The 17553-nt window shown below is 46.3% G+C and overlaps 1 protein-coding gene across 2 annotated transcripts in view; it reads left to right on the top strand.

The window, feature by feature from the left end:
• ACVR1 (activin A receptor type 1) overlaps positions 1-17553 on the top strand; it is a 98052-nt gene that overhangs the window by 43171 nt on the left and 37328 nt on the right. For both annotated transcript variants that reach the window (XM_034785541.1, XM_034785542.1), the window contains exon 2: positions 1137-1210. In XM_034785541.1, coding sequence (XP_034641432.1) covers positions 1137-1210 — 74 coding nt within the window. The remainder of the gene's footprint in view (positions 1-1136; positions 1211-17553) is intronic.

The following is a 17553-nucleotide window of genomic DNA, read 5'->3' as shown; positions in this document are numbered from 1 at the left end:
AGGCAAGTTTTTCATGAGAGAGAGAGAGAGAAATGAAGGTACTAAGTCTTCCAAATTTGATCCACTCAAACAGAAATCACTTCCAAGAAACTAAATAGGGACTATAACACACTTCCATTAGGATAGTCCTAATCATTCGCTCCCTTGAATAGAATAACTTGTCTTAAACAAGCTATTGCCTCCATTTTTTATTAGAAATGTATGAAGTTTGTTAATGCCAGAGATTTAGCATTGGAAAGAAAGGAGACCATTTTGATGGAAAACACAAGTCATTGCTATGGAATAGGTGTTTTTTCTCAGAAACCTGTTAATATATTTCTTTGCAGTGACAGTCTGATCTTATTTTCATGTGTGTGAGAAGCGAAACCAGCAATTTGTGTGGGGAAAAACTAATGAAATACAGGAAATCTAATAAATTCACTTGTATCTAGAAACTATGCGCATGCTGGAAATACCCCTTAGTTCTCTCACTAGATGCAATTGTTTTAATGTTTAGTAGCAGAGGAATAGTGTTGGGGTCACTGGAATGGAACCCTTTGCAAATAATGCAGAATACAACTGGAAATTTAATTACTAAGAATAGTTGCTCAACTATGGAGTGCCCTCTTCCCTTCTAGCAACTTCCTCTGTTTTAAAGAAAATCTAATAAATAGTGGGACTTGTCCACCAGTGTTCTATGGCTTCTGCATTGGCAGGCAGTGCCCCTTTTCTGACAGATCTTCAACTTAAAAACATTTGTACAGTGTGTATTAAGTTCACAGTAATTTTTTTTTTCTTTTAAATCTTACTGGTTTGGTTTGAAAGCCTAGAAATTCAAGTGTGTGCCAGACAAGATTTGCTTTCAAGAGTTTGAATCTGCTTAGCTAAAACAGTATTGGAACAGGCTTTATACCCAGTAGCCTGGTCCTTGAGTTGTTGTGTACCTACAGTACAATACCAATGCTATTTCTGTGATTCCCCTTCTCCCTCCCCATGTAAGAATTGCTGTGCAATTCGTAGGGGTGTGTGTGTGTGTGTGTCTGGTTGTGGGTGTGTTTTTTTTTTTTTTTTTTTTTTTTAATAAAGCCTACTATAGAAGAAAATCCAACTGCTTAGCCATTAAAGTACACTTATTTTCCCTTTTGCTCTTTCTCCAGATCTACAATGATAGATGGAGTTATGATTCTTACCGTGCTGCTGCTGCTGGCTTTTCCATCACCCAGTCTGGAAGGTAAGTAATGTGAATTACAGTGGGTTAGTGCAGCAGCTGTTAACTCCTGAAGCACCAGACTCAAATACAGTTTTAACTATGAATCTGGTCCTAGTCTACTCTAGTTCAGTGTTCTACCCTTATACATTGACAGTTGACAAATTCTTCTTGGGAGTGATGTTTGATTAATGTTTCAGTTGGGCATTCATAAATGAGATGTGTGAGGGCTTCTCAGCTGGAAGTACGCAGAAAATAACTGATCGGTGCTCACGCCAATGAGGGTGGAAGAGCATCAGTAGTTCAGATGAAGGTCTAATAACCTCTGGACAGATGCTGCTCTGCTCCCTCTAACCTGAGTCAATCACTGTTGCTCCTGTGTTTGATTACTAATGTCTTGAGCCATACTGTGTTGTTCAGTTTTAACTGCACCCGTTCTTGTCCAAAGTAATTTAGGACAGTGCATATGGAAATGCATGTACTTCATTCTTCTTTTTTTTATAATTAAAAAAGATTTTTATTTTGGAAACCTAAAAAAATCTTAGAATCTATATCCGTAACTTTCTCTGCACACCTATTGACAGGTAGAAGTGGGTGTTGTGGAAATATTGCAGGGCAAGGTGAATGTAGTCTCCAATCCAAAGCAAAGAGGAGAAGGGGGGGAAAATGTGGGAAAGTGGTTGTAAACTCTAAGCCTATCAATAATACAAGTACTTTGTCATTGTTTTAATGACTCTCCTTTTCTAATAAAAATCTACATTTCAAGCCTCAAACGTCTTGATGGTGTCACTTCAACAAGAGTATAATGAAGTGTTCTGCAAGGAAAGAGTTAAATCCGTAGTGGGGGTCTTCCTTTTTTCTGAAAATTGCTGCTGTGCTGATCCTAAGAGTCATGGGACCGTATGCATGGTGTGAGAGGCATAGCTGGCTGCTGGGGTGAATTTAGAGTTGCGCGTTTGGAAGAAGAATGGACCGTATATCCGGATTGTTCATCACATGTGTAATTGCTCAATTTATATAGGGTGAACCATGTTGTTTTGCGCTCAACTGAAATGTTGAGGTAAACTTGTCCCATAAATTTTCAAAGAGTGTCTGTAGTAACTGTGTCTCTCTTGTGGAGTTACAGATGATGTAGCATGTGCAGAAAATTAGTCCTGCATTTTTTCTTCTCCCCACCACCTTTCTTTTTTTCCCTCTTCGTGGCTGATTTTTGTTTTCTGTATACTGTATGACTGCTGGGATGATATACTGCTTTATTTTTTTCCTGACTTAAACTAATAGTAAAAGTGGTCTTGCTTTTTTCTTAAGTTCTGATGTAAACAAATATGGAAGGATGTTCAACAAGAAAGCTTAGTGGAACCCATGATGCATCTTGGTTTGTATCTGTTTGCTCATGTAGATACCTGATCTTGCAGAGGCCAGGCATTCAATGATCTCATGAGAATTAACCACTTTGTTTCTGAACACTTTGTCATCACTTCCTTTCATGTTAGTAACATAAAGTAGGGCTCACAGAGTGAGTCAAAGGTACATAAGAATGCCCACAGTGGTTGAGACCAATGATGCATCTAGCCCATATCCTGTCTTCCAGCAGTGGCCAATGCCAGATGCATCAGAAGAAATGGTCCAACCCTGTTGTCCAATTCCAGCCAGAGTGGATTTGACCTCCTTGTAATTTCCTTAGTCCACTTTCCACACATGTGCTTGGGCCATAATTTGGTGCAGAACTGATAGAACTGAATGCCCATGAGTTCTGGGGCAAAAATTCCCTTTACTCCTGTCTGCCTTCTAATTTTGAATGGCTATGAAGTCTGCTACTAGGCCATAGCACACTTTTTTTTTTTTTTTTTTAATTGGGGTTTGCTGGAGTGGGTTAGCTTAGTTCTGCCCCTTAGTCTAAATCTACAAAACTGCAATACTTCATGTTTGGCATGAGAACATCCTCAGGTTTTGCAGCAGACCTGGCCAGCTTTCTAGTGGCAATACCCTTGCTCATACCTCCACTGCAGCTGTAGCCTGATTCTTGAAGTGCCATTAAGCCTTGCTGTTACAGAAAAGCAGGGTAGGGTCATGTGCATGCTTCATACAAGGTCCATATTTAATATTCAAGATCTATATTTTATGGTAGGAACAAAACAAGGTCTCTCAACAGGAGTTTCTTGTTACAAGAAATGCTTGATGACCTGGAGTAGCTTCATATCCTCTTAACCATCACTTTCACTCACCTCTTTCTCGATAGCAAACTGGTAGTAGACTTTAATTTTTGGGCCTGTCTTTGAATAGCCCGTCTGATGCTGTAGCAGTGCTTCAAGAGGCAAGAGTGCATTTGCAAGTTAATAGTAGAAAAGCATACGAGTAATTTCCTATACCCTTAACCATGAATTTTAAATTAGAACATTATGTCTGAGGCAGAGGATGAAGATGCTAAAGTAACAATTGTTAGGCTTGCTGTTGGTATTGTGATGGACAGTTTTTTTGTCAGGGTGATGGTATGTGGTATTGAATTTACCTAATATCATATATTGTATTTTGCTATAGTTAGGGTCCTTTGTTTTCAGTTTTTATTTTAATTTAATTTCTTTCCCAAGAATTTATTGGTGTTTATTACTACAACAAAAACAGGTGAAAATAGTGGAAAAAATTAAGTTTTTTTTTTTCTGGGTAAATATTGGGGTTTATTTTGGTGGACAGAAGGACGGGGAAAAAGTATTTGGTAGATTAATGCTTTGATGAATGGAATTCAATGTAGTTTGCTGCAGAACTAAAACAGAACTCAAAACACAATGCCACCTCTAAGTTTAAGAAAACAATACATCTCTAATCCCCCAACAAAACTTTTCATTTGAATAAACAGTTTACAGTTGTAGACTTGTAAATATTTATAGGCTAATAGTTCTATTTAATAATTGGGCCACACAATTTGCAGTGCATACACTCAACTTCATCCTTTTCTCCTGCTTTTGTTTAGAAAAAACAACAACAAACTTTTGAATACTTCCTTGTGTTTTGAAACGTTTTCTGATACAGATTTTCATTTTCTTCCCATTGTAGGGTCAGATCTTTAAACTATTATCTGCTAACACCTTAAAATGTGTACATGGTGGGTATGAGATTCATCAGTACGTTCAGATGTACTTCAGAGCTTGCATGTGTGCCTGTTTGTGTGTAACTTCTAGGCTAATATGTAGAATTACTTCAACAGGCAGCTTTGCATATACATACAGACTAATGTATTATCGTAATACATATCTCATGCAATGTATTTATTTTCCTAATAAAACAAGTTATTTTTATGTTTAATATAAGAGTAGGGGGAAAATCAGGGGAGGGGGAAACTGAATAATACTTGTAAAACTCAGGATTTTTTCAGTAAAAATTGTTTTAAACAGAGAGCAAAGGGGCTTAGCTATATTTGACTTTTTGGGGGGAAAGCAAGAAGTGGTATGGGAGGGTCTCATCTTTCCTGAAAGATTCCCACAAAACATAGTGAAGGTATGAATATATGAACTTCTTGACTTTCCTCCCCATGTGTTTTAGTTTCTCCTCTCACTCAGATTTTCTTCATGAGAACTAAACTAGAATTTTATGGGAGCCTAATTAATCACTTGAGATTGCCTCAGATGGGCTCTACCTGTTCCAATTTAGATACGTCTAGCCATTCTTCACCACCGCCACTACCACCATCAAAATAAAGTCAAAGTATCACTGTTGGATTATAGGAGTTCTGTGACCTTGACGTGCATGCTGTGTTTTCAAAGGGATAGGGGGAAACCCCATTTTACCTCATAAATACAAATCTACTTTTTTGCCTACATGGCTATCTCAGAAAACTGGGTGCTTTTTAATATGTTTAATATGTCTTACCCTTTCTGTAAATGGTGGTCCTGTTGAGTTGACCGAGAAGTTAAGGGTATTGCTACACTGCAGTGTAAACCCAGGGTTAGTGGGACTTGAGTTAGCTGGCCCTGGGTTAGAAAACCCAGAGCTTGAGCATCTGCACTGATTTTTAACCCTAGGTTAAGATTTTTCTAACCTGGGCTTGAATATGGGGCTGTGGTGTCCACAGTGCAGCTTGAAGACTGGAGTCAAACCAACCCATATCCCAGACTCCCTAGTGGCCACCTGGAATTTGGCCGCTCAGGCCCTCGGTCTGTAGTGCACTGTGAGGGAAAACTTGACTGCCCACCCTGCACATTTCAGGAAGCTTGAACAGCTGGCCCACACAGCTTGCCAGCAACATGGAGGAGGCACCTTTTCAAGAAGTTCTCTTGGTTTGCTCTGTCACTCCTGTGTCAGGAAACAGGAAGAGCTTCTGTGTGATGCTGGTAGATGTTTCGATGGCACTTTCTGACCCACCAAAGGTACCTGACACAGCTTATGGAGGAGGAGAGAATGAGGCGTACCCAGGCATGACTGACTTGAATGGGTTGATGTTGTGCATTACACTTGGTACAGCTGCTGATGCCCCCCTTCATACACTGTGCTTCTGGAGCAGGGCCACAAGCACAGACTGGTGATCTCACATAATCATGCAGACCTGGGATGACTAGCAGTGGGTCCAGAACTTTTGCATTAAGGAAGATCTATTTGTAGAGCTTTGTGAGCAGCTTGCCCGAATCCACCAATAATAGAGATACACAAAGGAGGGTACCCTTCCCGCTCCAGAAGCGTGGTGCTATAGCAACCCTGGAAACTTGCTATGCCAGACTGCTATAGGTCTGTTGCAAACCAGTTTGTTGTTGGAGAGTTGACTGGGGGTAAACCACATACCTGACTGTCTCAAACCTCCGCTTCCACTTTACCCAAAGTGGTAGCCATAAAAGATATTCCTGGGGTAATTGCTGGCTTTGAAAGAATGGGGTTTTCAAACTGTGCTGGGACTATTGGTGGGACTGGTGCCCATAGTTTGCCCTCCTCAAAGAGCATATGTGTACATAAACTGCAAAGGGTGCTACTTCATTGTTATACAGGCCCTTGTGCACCGCCAAAGTTGATTTATGAATGTCAATGTAGACTGCAGTAGGGAAGTTGACGATGCCATGCTTTTTGGCAAATGGATCTACAAGATTCCTTGATGGGCTGGGACATTATCCCACCAAGTGACATTGTCATAGACTGAATTCCTGTTCTGGGGGATCCCACATACCCCGTTTTGCCTTGGCTTATGAAACAGTACCCTGACTTCAGAGGCCCTGGCAAAGGATTGTTTAATTACATTCTCAGCAAGTATAGAATGGTGGTTGAATGTCCTTTTGGCATATTGAAATCCTGTTTGGAGATTTTTACAGACATGTTTGGATGTCAGTGTCAAGTGCTGTCTGCCTTACTGTGGCTTGTTGTGCTCTTCACAATCTTTGTGAACTTGGAGGTGGTCCATTTTCCCTTGAATGGCCCTATGGTAGTGAGGGGCTACTGAATCAGTACACTAAGCCAGAAAGTGCACCTACCACAGCTGGAGCTGGTGCACCAAGGCAACAGAAGTCAGGGATGTGTTGTGCTCCTACATTATGGACTTGCATGGCCCAATGGAAGAGGGGGGATTAGTACCTCTAGGAATGTGCTTTGGGGGTAGGGGGGGAATGGGCGGAAATGAAGCTAATTGGTTTGGGTGGGGGGTTGATTGCTATGCAGTATACTTGTGAATGAAATGATGAATTATGAAATGGGGATGATTTACAGTAGAGATTCATCTAAGGAAGTTATTGAAGAGTAGACGTCTGTACCTAATTGTATGGCAGAATAGTGTTTTGCTTACTAATTCCTAATTGTTCCTGATCATGTGTTTACCTGTTAAGAATCAGTGATAGTAATAAACTTTTGATGACGACAAACTGCTTTATTGATAGACATATTAAAACAGTACAACATTCACCCTTTGCCAGGCAGGCCAGCTGCCATTACCACATCAAAATTCTAGTTACATCAGAACCTTTCTAAAACAAAGTAAGTACATGAACAAATGCAAACAGTGGAAACCATGTACATGACAGAAACCCTCTACCATTGTTTGTCCCCTGATCCCACCCCTTGTTTCATTGTTTCCTGCTCACTTGGTGCCAGGGGAGGGGGTGGAGGCATACACAGGGAAGGAGGTCAAGTCAGTGGACTGCATGAGGCTAAGTTGCCCTGCCCAGCTGCTTGTGGGGCCTGATTTCAGGGGTCACCTAGCCATGGAGTTTTCCAAGCTGTTTCTAGACTGCATCCAATGGTATGGTGCAGGGGACTCGGGCTGTTGTGTGGGAGAGGCAGCAGGAGCCCATGCTCATGCAGCCATGATTCGTATCAGCTGCTCTGACAGTTCTCTGCTGAGCTCTGTCCTCCTACCTTAGTCACCATTCCTTTTCCAGGAACTGTGAAACCCTGTCTTCGCCGTGTAGCCAGCTGTCCTCTTGCTTCTTGGCAAGGCTGTTCTCTAGCCTTCAGTCTCTCTTTTTGGTACTATACGTGCTTGTTGGCCCACTCCAACAAGGAATTCAACTGTAAGTTCATCGTGGAAATGCTTCCCCTTGGAACGGTCTGTGAAGGCACATTGGGCCAGGCTTGTACTGAAGTGTGAGTGAGCTGTGGCCCATTGAGGTCGAGAGGCCCGGAACAGGACAGGACAGAGGGTTATCTCAAGTAGCCCAGTGCAGGAGCACAGAAAAAATTCATGTGGAATTTCAAGGACCTAAAATGTTACTTTTTTGAAACTGAAATTCAGTATATTGTGAAAGGTATGCTTCAGTCCACAGAAGCTCCTTGGACACAGCCTGGTTAATCACAGTGAAAGAAATGCAGAGACGATAGTAAGTTTAAAAATTCAAAGCTGTGTGTTTTCTGTTTGTTTGTTTTTGGGTTTTTTTTGGTTTGTTTTCTAAAAATTGCAAAACTACTTGGGCGGGAGGCGGTCAGTGGCTGTGCTACAAAAGCTTTTATTTCTTTATTTTATTTTTTAACTGTGTAGGCTTCACACTTTGGAGGACATAACAGTTTTTGTGGTGCCCGATTGGCAAAGGAAGATGTTGTTTCAAGCTGTTGGTGGGGAAACCTGCAGTTAATGCAAGAGAAGTATTCAAACGTCTGGGGACTGAACAGCATGTCTGAGTGGAGTGGGCTGGCCAGCTATTGAGGTGGCCCTGGAAGATACGCCCTTCCCCTGCAATATTACTACCTATTTGGAGTTCCTGTTTCAGGAAAAGTGCGCAGCTATTAGCACCCAGGATTGGGTCAGAATTTACAAAGGAGTCATCAGGGTGCTGGTGTTCACTTCCAAATGACTTATCCCAGTTATGGCTGCATGCAAGCATGCAGAACTCTACATCTTTCTTCCTCCCTGCCCCCGGCACATTTCTGAACAAAAATTCAATCATTGGTCTTATTTTGGACAAATGATTGTTGCCTATGGATTACCTCTAAGTGAAATGGAATAGATTTGAAAATGGAATATTTTTTCTCCTTACAAGCATGGGAATGCAAGGTTATTTTTAAGAAAGAGGAATGCCCTAGCAAAACCGGTCTTTCCAGTAAAAATACACTTTAAAGGTATTCTTTACTGTTTGCATTTCCTGGCTACTATTTTGTTGGGTGGGGGGGACAAGTTGCTGACATACAATCCGTGGATGCACTCTGCTAGCCTGGGCTTCTCATATTTTTGCAGTGGTTCTTAGAGCAGAAGTCCCTCACATTACTGTATAATAAACAATAAAATGAAATCAGAAACTTACCAGGCTCTGGGACCACTTCTGTCTGTTCTGTGTCTGCTACAGGCTTCAGAGCAGCCTTTACCTGGTGGAGGAAACCCCAAGTATGGACCCCAAATTTTCTGCTGCTGCTCCTGTTCCAAAGCCTGCTCTAAGACCAGCAACAGAGTGACTTCATGGTCCTCGCTCTGTGCCTGCTGGTTCCCATCAGTCTTCATGCTGGACTCTGGGACCAGCACCCTATCCCAAGTGACCAGGTCATCATGCACCACAGCTGACTCCTTGCTGGATGCGGTGCCCAGCACCTGTTCAAACTCCTCATTAAAATGGGCACTATGTCAGTGGGTTGCCTGAGGTACTGTTCTGGTCCCTGGCTTTCTGGTTCTCTTGAGCCACTTAATCCATTCCCTGCACTGGCCACTGGTCCAGTAAATTTGCAAAGCTCCCAACTTCTTCACTATTTGCTGGTATGCATGATCATTCCTGGTACTCTTACTAAAGTTCACAGTTCTGCCGGCCTATCAAAGTCTGGCTGTGCTCCTATGACCATGAAGCTGTGAGCTTTACAAAAGGCTGGTTCTGTTCAGTCTCCATTACACCATCAGAAAGCCTTCTATTTTTGCATTTGCAGGTCGGTGGCCAGAAGTCAGTGGAAGGGCTAAAACTGACTCACTGAGCCGCTGCTGTAAGCCAGGGAGGAGTTGCTTCCATTTTCACTGGGTCAATTGGAGATTCTTGTGATAGAGGACAAAGGAAGTTGGCCCATGGGATTGTGAGACATTTCTGAGGGATTTCCAGGACCAAAGTCAAGCAGGGCTGGCTGTACCCTGCAAAGCACCAGGGCTTAAACCCTGGGGTATGGCTTGACTCTGGATTGGAGCCTGTGATGCCCTGGAACCCTGGATCTGAGCCTTGGGTTAGCGTGATTTGTGTGGCGAGGGAAGAAGGGTTTAGGCTTGGGCCTAGCCTGGCTTATGTTGCAGCATAGATCTGCCTTTAGAGTCTCTGGTAAATGCACGGAGATTATGTTGCTTAGAAGAAAAGCAGAGTTAATACAGACCAACTGTGGCCAGAATGTCACTGGGGATTTTTACAATTAGGTATTGAACATAGTCATTATTTATATCTAATACGAGACTCTTAGATGTGGAAGAAAATGCTAGCAACCTGATCCATGAGCCACTCTTCTGTCTCTCTGAGTTAAGTGCACTAGGGGAAAACGTGGAGCAACTGTCTTCTTTCCGTCACATCTTTGCTATCCCTGACCTGGCTTCCCTGGCAAGTTGGACTTCTCTGAGCCATATCACAGATGCGTAGCTCTAGGAGAGTCCCATGAAAGGCCCATCTACCACAGCTAGTCTTAAGTGAAATCTCCAGTAGAGAGAGGTTGGGGCCCAGGCTTTGAGGCTCCTGAACAGAGTAGCATGCCTGGAGGGTGAGGCCACTCTTCACTTGATCTCCCACTCCAGCAGCTGAACTAGAATGAGAGGTGGTTTGTGGCCCATTTCCAGTGGTTGTGGCATCTTTGGGTGGGGGTGGGAGTTACTTTTTTTTGGGACTAAAAATCCTAAGACCTTTAAATATTGCTCTTCAATACGTGCTCCTGCCCCTTTTTGTAAAGCACAGACAATGATATGGACCTCCTTTTTTTTTTTTTTTTTTAAAGTGCTTGGAGTTCAGCAGATTAAAAGTGCTATATAAGAGCTAGGTATTTTATTTCCTCATTGAGGTAGAAAATAAGATTAGGCCTAAAGAGCTGTGGCTTGATGCTGGGGAGTTCTGAGTTTTTTGGTAAACTAATAACTCCTGTATAAAGTAAACCGCATATGCATTATCATAGCTGTCTTACTGTGATGTGGCTTGCGTTACCGCAAGTTCCCAGAAAGAGGAAAATAAACTCAGGATAGTTAGCTTTATAAACTTGTGGAGCTTTTTGTTGGACTGCAATCATAGGAAACATCCCTGGTTATAGGAATGAAGGAAGACCTAAACTCTTCGTCTAATCTAAAGTTAAATGAAACTTTCAAATTCTCGTCGTTTCTCTTTGACTTGTGACAAATCCAGTCAGTTCTAGTTTGTCTTGTAAAAGGACCATTTGATTGGCTGTTATCATTTGCTGCCCTGTCGAGAGTCCTGTATCCTTAGTGTTGTTAGTTTAACACTTTTTTCATCCCTGTAGATATTTCAATAACTCCATGACATCTCAGAATTTTATAAAAGCATTGATGAGGCTTATTATAACTTGTTGGCTTCTCTGGCCCTGCTTTTGTCTTGTTGAAGAAAATGAACCTGCTCAACAATGCTGGCAGTCTCAACCTCTAGTGGCAAACCTACAAAGATATCAACCCTAGTATGCAGTCATGGATTCATTACAGCTTCCTACTGCACTACTATGGACAGGCAAATGAATATACTAGTGGGTTTTTGTTTTTTCCCTTCTGGAGGGAAAAGCCTTATGTCCTTCCTTGTACTGTACATTTTTTTTTGTTTTGTTTTTTGTTGTTTTTTCCCCCTCATTTTACCCCACTCCTGTGCTGAAGAAAGATCACCACAGAATACTCTTTTTGAACATAGCTTTTTACAAATAATCTGATTTTAATTAGTTCAAGGTCCTGAAGAAAACTAGTTTTTCTGCCATTCTACACTCACTCTGTTACCGTTTTTCATTCCAGCAGCATGTATGAGTTTACTTCCTATATACTCCATCTTTGGGGTGTCACTCATTTCCTCTTGCTTTTATCTCCAAAGTGAAATGCCACTGTTGGGCATACTTGGAATGGCAATATGCTTGGCCGCAATCTGTGGAAGGAAACGTATTTGAAATTTCGTATTGTTAAAGCTACTGTTCAAAAGTAATTCATTGCTATTACAAAGTTGTAGCTTTAGAACTGAAACACTGCAGATAGAGGAACCAAAGGAAATTAGACTTTCCAGTTACTATTACAATGAATTGCTTTTATATTTGGTGATTTCTGCTATTAATCCAGTGAGACACTTCCTGGGGATTGCAAGGCACCTTTTCATCATAAAGAAGCCTTGTCTGAGCCCACCAGAGGTGGTAAACCACCAGCCATTGGCAGCACAAGGCTTAGCCTGGCTCTGCTTGTCCCGCTGCAGGCTAGTACTAACCACCAAGTGTCTGCCTGCAGTATCCAGTCCCTGATTCACTGGACACATTCAGAATTCCCAGATCCTCTACTCCCAAAGAAACAGTACACCACAGCTTATTAGTTACAGCCTAGAACACAGCTCTGCTTAACATGGCGGCACTTAAGGTATGTCTACGCTACAAAATTAGGTCAATTTTATAAAAGTCGATTTTTAGAAATTGACTTTATACAGTCGATTGTGTATGTCCCCACTAAGTGCATTAAGTCGGCGGAGTGCATCCTCACTACCGTGGCTAGCATCAACTCATGGGGCGGTGCGCTGTGGGAAGCTATCCCATAGTTCCCACAGTCTCCGCTGCCCATTGGAATGATGAGTTAAACTCCCAATGCCTGATGGGGCAAAAACATTGTCACAGGTGGTTTTGGGTACATGTCGTTACTCTCCCCTTCCTCCATGAAAGCAACTACAGACAATCGTTTCACACCTTTTTGCCTGGGTTTCCTGTGCAGACACCATAGCATGGCAAGCATGGAGCCTGCTCAGCTCACTGCTGCTGTTGCGAGCATTGTAAACACCTTGTGCTTTATACTGCAGTATGTGCAGAACCTGGCTAAGTGACGGCAGCACGAGGACGATTGTGATGAGGACATGGACACAGATGTTCCTGAAAGCACGGGCTGTGGCAGTTGGGACATCCTGGCGGCAGTGGGGCTGGTTGATACAGTGGAATGCCGATTCTGGGCCTGGCAAACAAGCACAGACGGGTGGGACCGCATAGCGTTGCCGGTATGGGATGATTCCCAGTGGCTGTGAAACTTTCAGATGCATAAGGCCACTTTCCTGGAACTCTGTGTTGCTTTCCCCCACCCTGAAGCGCAGGAATACCAAGATGAGAGCTGCCCTGACAGTTGAGAAGCGAGTGGCGATAGCACTGTGGAAGTTTGCAATGCCTGACTGCTACCCGTCAGTCAGGAATCAATTTGGAGTGGGAAACCTACTGTGGGGACTGCTGTGATTCAAGTAGCCAATGCAATCACTGACATTCTGCTATCAAGGGTAGTGACTCTGGGAAATGTGTAGGTCATAGTGGATGGCTTTGCTGCAATGGGTTTTCCTAACTGTGGTAGGGATATGTGGTTCTGTCTGTTGCCCCATCTTGGCACTGGACCACCTCGCCAACCAGTACATAAACCCCAAGGGGTACTTCTCAATGGTGCTGCAAGCACTGGTGGATCACAAGGGATGTTTCACTGACCTCAACGTGGGATGGCCGAGAGAGGTGCATGACGCTTGCATCTTTAGGAACTCCGGGCTGTTTGAGCAGCTGCAAGAAGGGACTTACTTCCCAGACCAGAAAATTACTGTTGGGGATGTTGAAATGCCAAGTTCTTCTTCGAGTGATTGTTCACGTCCATTACACATTAGGTGTACGCGCGCCGCGTGCACGGACGTCGGAAACTTTTTCCCTTAGCGGCTCCCGTCGGGCCGGCAGGGCCCCCTCCTTCCCGCCAGAGCGGCGCCCCGCTCCAGGGTGTAAATATCCCTGCCGACCCGACCCCTCCAGTTCCTTCTTACCGTCTGTGGCGGCGTTAGAACAACTCTGTCTCTCGTCTGAGAGTGTCCCTTAGCAATAGTCATTAGTGTTATCTAGCAGTTATCAGTTAGTTTGTAGTAGTGTTGAGCCAGTAGTTAACAGCTCATTAGGGTACTTAAAGTTCCTGCTGTGGTTGTTTGTTCACTGGCACCGGCCCTGGGCGGCGGGGTATGCCGCACGCCCAAGGCTTCAAGGCTTGTGCCACGTGCCGCAGGCCTATGCCATTGAGCGACCCCCATGCCTCGTGTCTCCGTTGCCAGGGGGAGGCTCACCAGAAAGAGCGCTGCAAGATCTGCAAGGCCTTTAAGCCCAGAACTAAAAAAGAGAGGGACTTTCGCCTTAAGCAGCTGCTCATGGAGACGGCGTTACAGCCCTCCACTTCGACGGCACCATCTGCCTCCGTGCGGAGCGCCCCGACATCGGTGCGGGAACCGGCGCCGGCGGGTCACCCGAAGCCCGCGGCACCTACCCAGCGGGGAAATACACGACGCCGATCGTCTTCGCCGGCAAAAGCGAAGGGCCAACCTAAGGCCCGAGGACGCTCCCCGCACAAGAGGGCGGCACCGGTAAAGACCTCGAGTGCCCCTGGGCCTACCACCAGCAAGGGCCCCCATCGAGGGCCTCGAGATCCGGGCTATCCGGGTACCGATCCCGCTCCCTGCGGCACCGCCCGACATCGTATAGGGAGGCAACGGTCTCTAGACCACCGGAGCGGGAAGGAGTGGACTCAGCACCGAGTACGGGGCCGTCCCAATCCCACGCTGCGGGTCAGGCCGCAGAGGAACAACTGGCTGATGCCGGATTGCAGGACAATGAGGATGGGCAGAAGGCCCCGACCTCTTCCTCCTCGCCAGACGAGGCGGTAGCGGGCACGCTGGTGTCCGGCCCTCCCCCGATTGACCATCGGGCACACCAAGACCTGCTTCGCCGGGTAGCCCTCAATCTGGGCTTGCAAGCGGAGGAGACTGTAGAGCAGGACGACCCCATGGTCGATATCCTGAGCCCAGAGGGCCCCTCCAGAGTCGCTCTCCCGATTATACGGACAGTACAGTCCAACTATAAGACGGTGTGGCAAACACCGGCCTCCAGTGCGCCAACTGCAAAAGGCGTGGAGAGGAAATACTTCGCCCCATCTAGAGGGTTTGACTTCCTCTTTCTACACCCGTCCCCCTGTTTGCTTGTGGTCTCGGAGGTCAACGAAAAAGAGCGGCATAGCCAGCAGGCCCCTGCCCCCAAGGGCAAGGAAGCTAAGAGATTGGACTTATTCGGGAGGAAAGTCTATTCATCTGGGGGCCTTCAACTGAGGATCGCAATCAGCAGGCTATTCTAAACAGGCACTATTTTAACTCCTGGGCATCAGTTGCCAAGTTTAAAGACTCCCTCCCACCTGACGCGCATCAGGAGTTCACGGCCCTGGTGGATGAGGGAATGGCAGTGGCCAAGACCTCATTGCAGGCCGCAGTAGACTCAGCCGACGCTGCGGCTAGAACAATTGCGTCGGGAGTCGTGATGAGGCGTTCAGCGTGGTTGCAGGCTTCAGGTCTCCCGCCAGAGGTGCAGACCACGCTACAGGACCTCCCGTTTGAAGGTTCGGGCTTGTTTTCCGACCAGACGGACGCCAGGCTACATAGCCTTAAGGACTCACGAGCGACCCTTAAGTCGTTGGGTATGCATACTCCGGTAACGCAGCGTAAGCCCTTTAAACCCCAGCCACCGCAAAGGCAATACCACCCTCGCCCCCGACACGAGCCGTACCGCTGTCGAGGCCGGGATAACAGACGGAGACGTAACAATATGCCTAACCAGGGCCAGAGTCACGGCCAGGGCAAGCCACAGCCAGGGAATAAACCAGGCTTTTGAAGCTACGCCCGAGGACAGCGTACCATATTTCATACCGGATCCTCCTCTGTTTTTCAAAGACCGCCTGTCCTATTTCTACCGGGCATGGTCGCACATAACATCGGACCAATGGGTCCTGCGCACAGTGAAGGCTGGCTATACCCTCCAGTTTTCCTCGCCCCCTCCCTGCCATCCCCCTTCCCCGTCCCTCTTCAGGGACCCTTCTCACGAGCAACTTCTCACGCAGGAGGTTCAGACCCTTCTCGCTGCTGGAGCAGTAGAAGAGGTCCCAACAGACCTGAAGGGAAAAGGATTCTACTCCAGATACTTCCTGATCCCCAAGGCAAAAGGAGGCCTCCGTCCTATTTTGGACCTGCGCGATCTAAACAAGTTTCTGATCAAAGCTCGCTTCCGTATGGTCTCCCTGGGACCTATTATCCCATCCCTGGATCCGGGGGATTGGTATGCTGCCCTCGATATGAAAGATGCCTATTTTCACATCGCAATCAATCCGGCTCACAGGCGATTCCTGCGCTTCGTTGTCGACCAGCGCCATTTTCAATTTACGGTCCTGCCCTTTGGCCTGGCATCAGCACCACGAGTGTTCACGAAATGCATGTCCGTGGTAGCAGCCTTCCTTCGAAAGAGAAGGATGCGGGTGTTCCCGTACCTGGACGATTGGCTACTCGCGGGCAGGTCGGAGGCCGAGGTCCGATCCCACGTGACGCTGGCCTTGCAGACGTTCGACAAGCTCGGCCTCCGGGTCAATGTGCCCAAGTCCACGCTAGTCCCCACACAGAGGCTGGACTTCATAGGTGCAACCCTGGACTCGGTAACCGCGCAAGCGAGCCTACCAGAGGCACGGTTCATGTCAATTCACAGAGCCGTAAGCTCAGTCCAGAAGTTCCCCACGACAACGGTAAGGTGTTGCATGCAGCTTCTGGGGCATATGGCAGCTTGCACACACGTGGTCAGACATGCCCGCCTGAGGCTCCGGCCTTTACAGTTGTGGTTCGCCCACACGCATCGCCCCAACAGAGACCCATTGGATCAAGTAGTCACGATCCCAAACCAGGTGCTCAGCTCGCTACGCTGGTGGCTCGATCGCCAACAGGTATGCGAAGGGATCCCCTTCGCTGCCCCACAGCCCACTCTGACATTGGTAACAGATGCATCGGACCTGGGTTGGGGGGCGCACCTGGGGGAACTGCGGACCCAAGGGCTGTGGTCCAGAGAAGACAAGCTGCTTCACATCAATCTGAAGGAGCTAAGAGCGGTTCACCTCGCCTGTCAGACCTTCCGCGCCTTCATAAAAGGTCACAGCGTGGCAGTCCTGACGGACAACACTACCGCCATGTTCTATATAAACAAGCAGGGTGGGTCCCGGTCTTCTCCCCTCTGTCACGAGGCACTCCAACTTATGGAACTCCTGTATAGCCCATGCGATACACCTCATCGCGACGTATCTTCCGGGGATTCAAAACGGCTTAGCGGACCACCTCAGCCGATCCTAGCGAATGCACGAATGGACGTTGAGGCGAGACGTCCTGCATTCGATCTTCCGGAGGTGGGGTTTTCCCCGGGTGGATCTATTCGCCACCAGGGACAACAGCCAATGCCCTCAGTTCTGCTCGTTCCAGAACCTCAGCCGGGGATCATTAGCAGATGCTTTCATGATCCCATGGGGAGGGAGCCTGAGATATGCCTTCCCTCCGTTCCCACTCATACACAAGGTTCTCCTCAAGACCCCCAGGGACAGGGCGACGATCATACTTATCGCCCCGGCCTGGCCACGCCAGCATTGGTTCACGTCCCTGCTGGAACTGTCCATAGCCGATCCAATCACCCTCCCCCTCCATCGCGACCTAGTCACGCAAGACAAAGGTCGCCTACTCCACCCGAACCTGTCTTCGCTACATCTCACGGCATGGTATCTCTCTGGCTGAATGATGCAGAACACAGGTGCTCTCACCAAGTTCAGCAAATCCTCCTTAATAGTAGGAAGCCCTCTACAAGAGCGACCTACCTGGCAAAATGGAAAAGGTTCTCCCACTGGTGTGAGCCTCAACGCATACAGCCTTTACAAGCCTCAGTTCCGTCGATCTTGGACTACCTACTGCACCTCAAGAATCAAGGGCTTGCGC

The sequence above is a fragment of the Trachemys scripta genome, chromosome 11, assembly GCF_013100865.1.
Source record: "Trachemys scripta elegans isolate TJP31775 chromosome 11, CAS_Tse_1.0, whole genome shotgun sequence".
NCBI lineage: Eukaryota > Metazoa > Chordata > Testudines > Emydidae > Trachemys > Trachemys scripta.
Note: the sequence above shows the minus strand (reverse complement) of the source record. Positions and strands in the feature narration are given on the sequence as shown.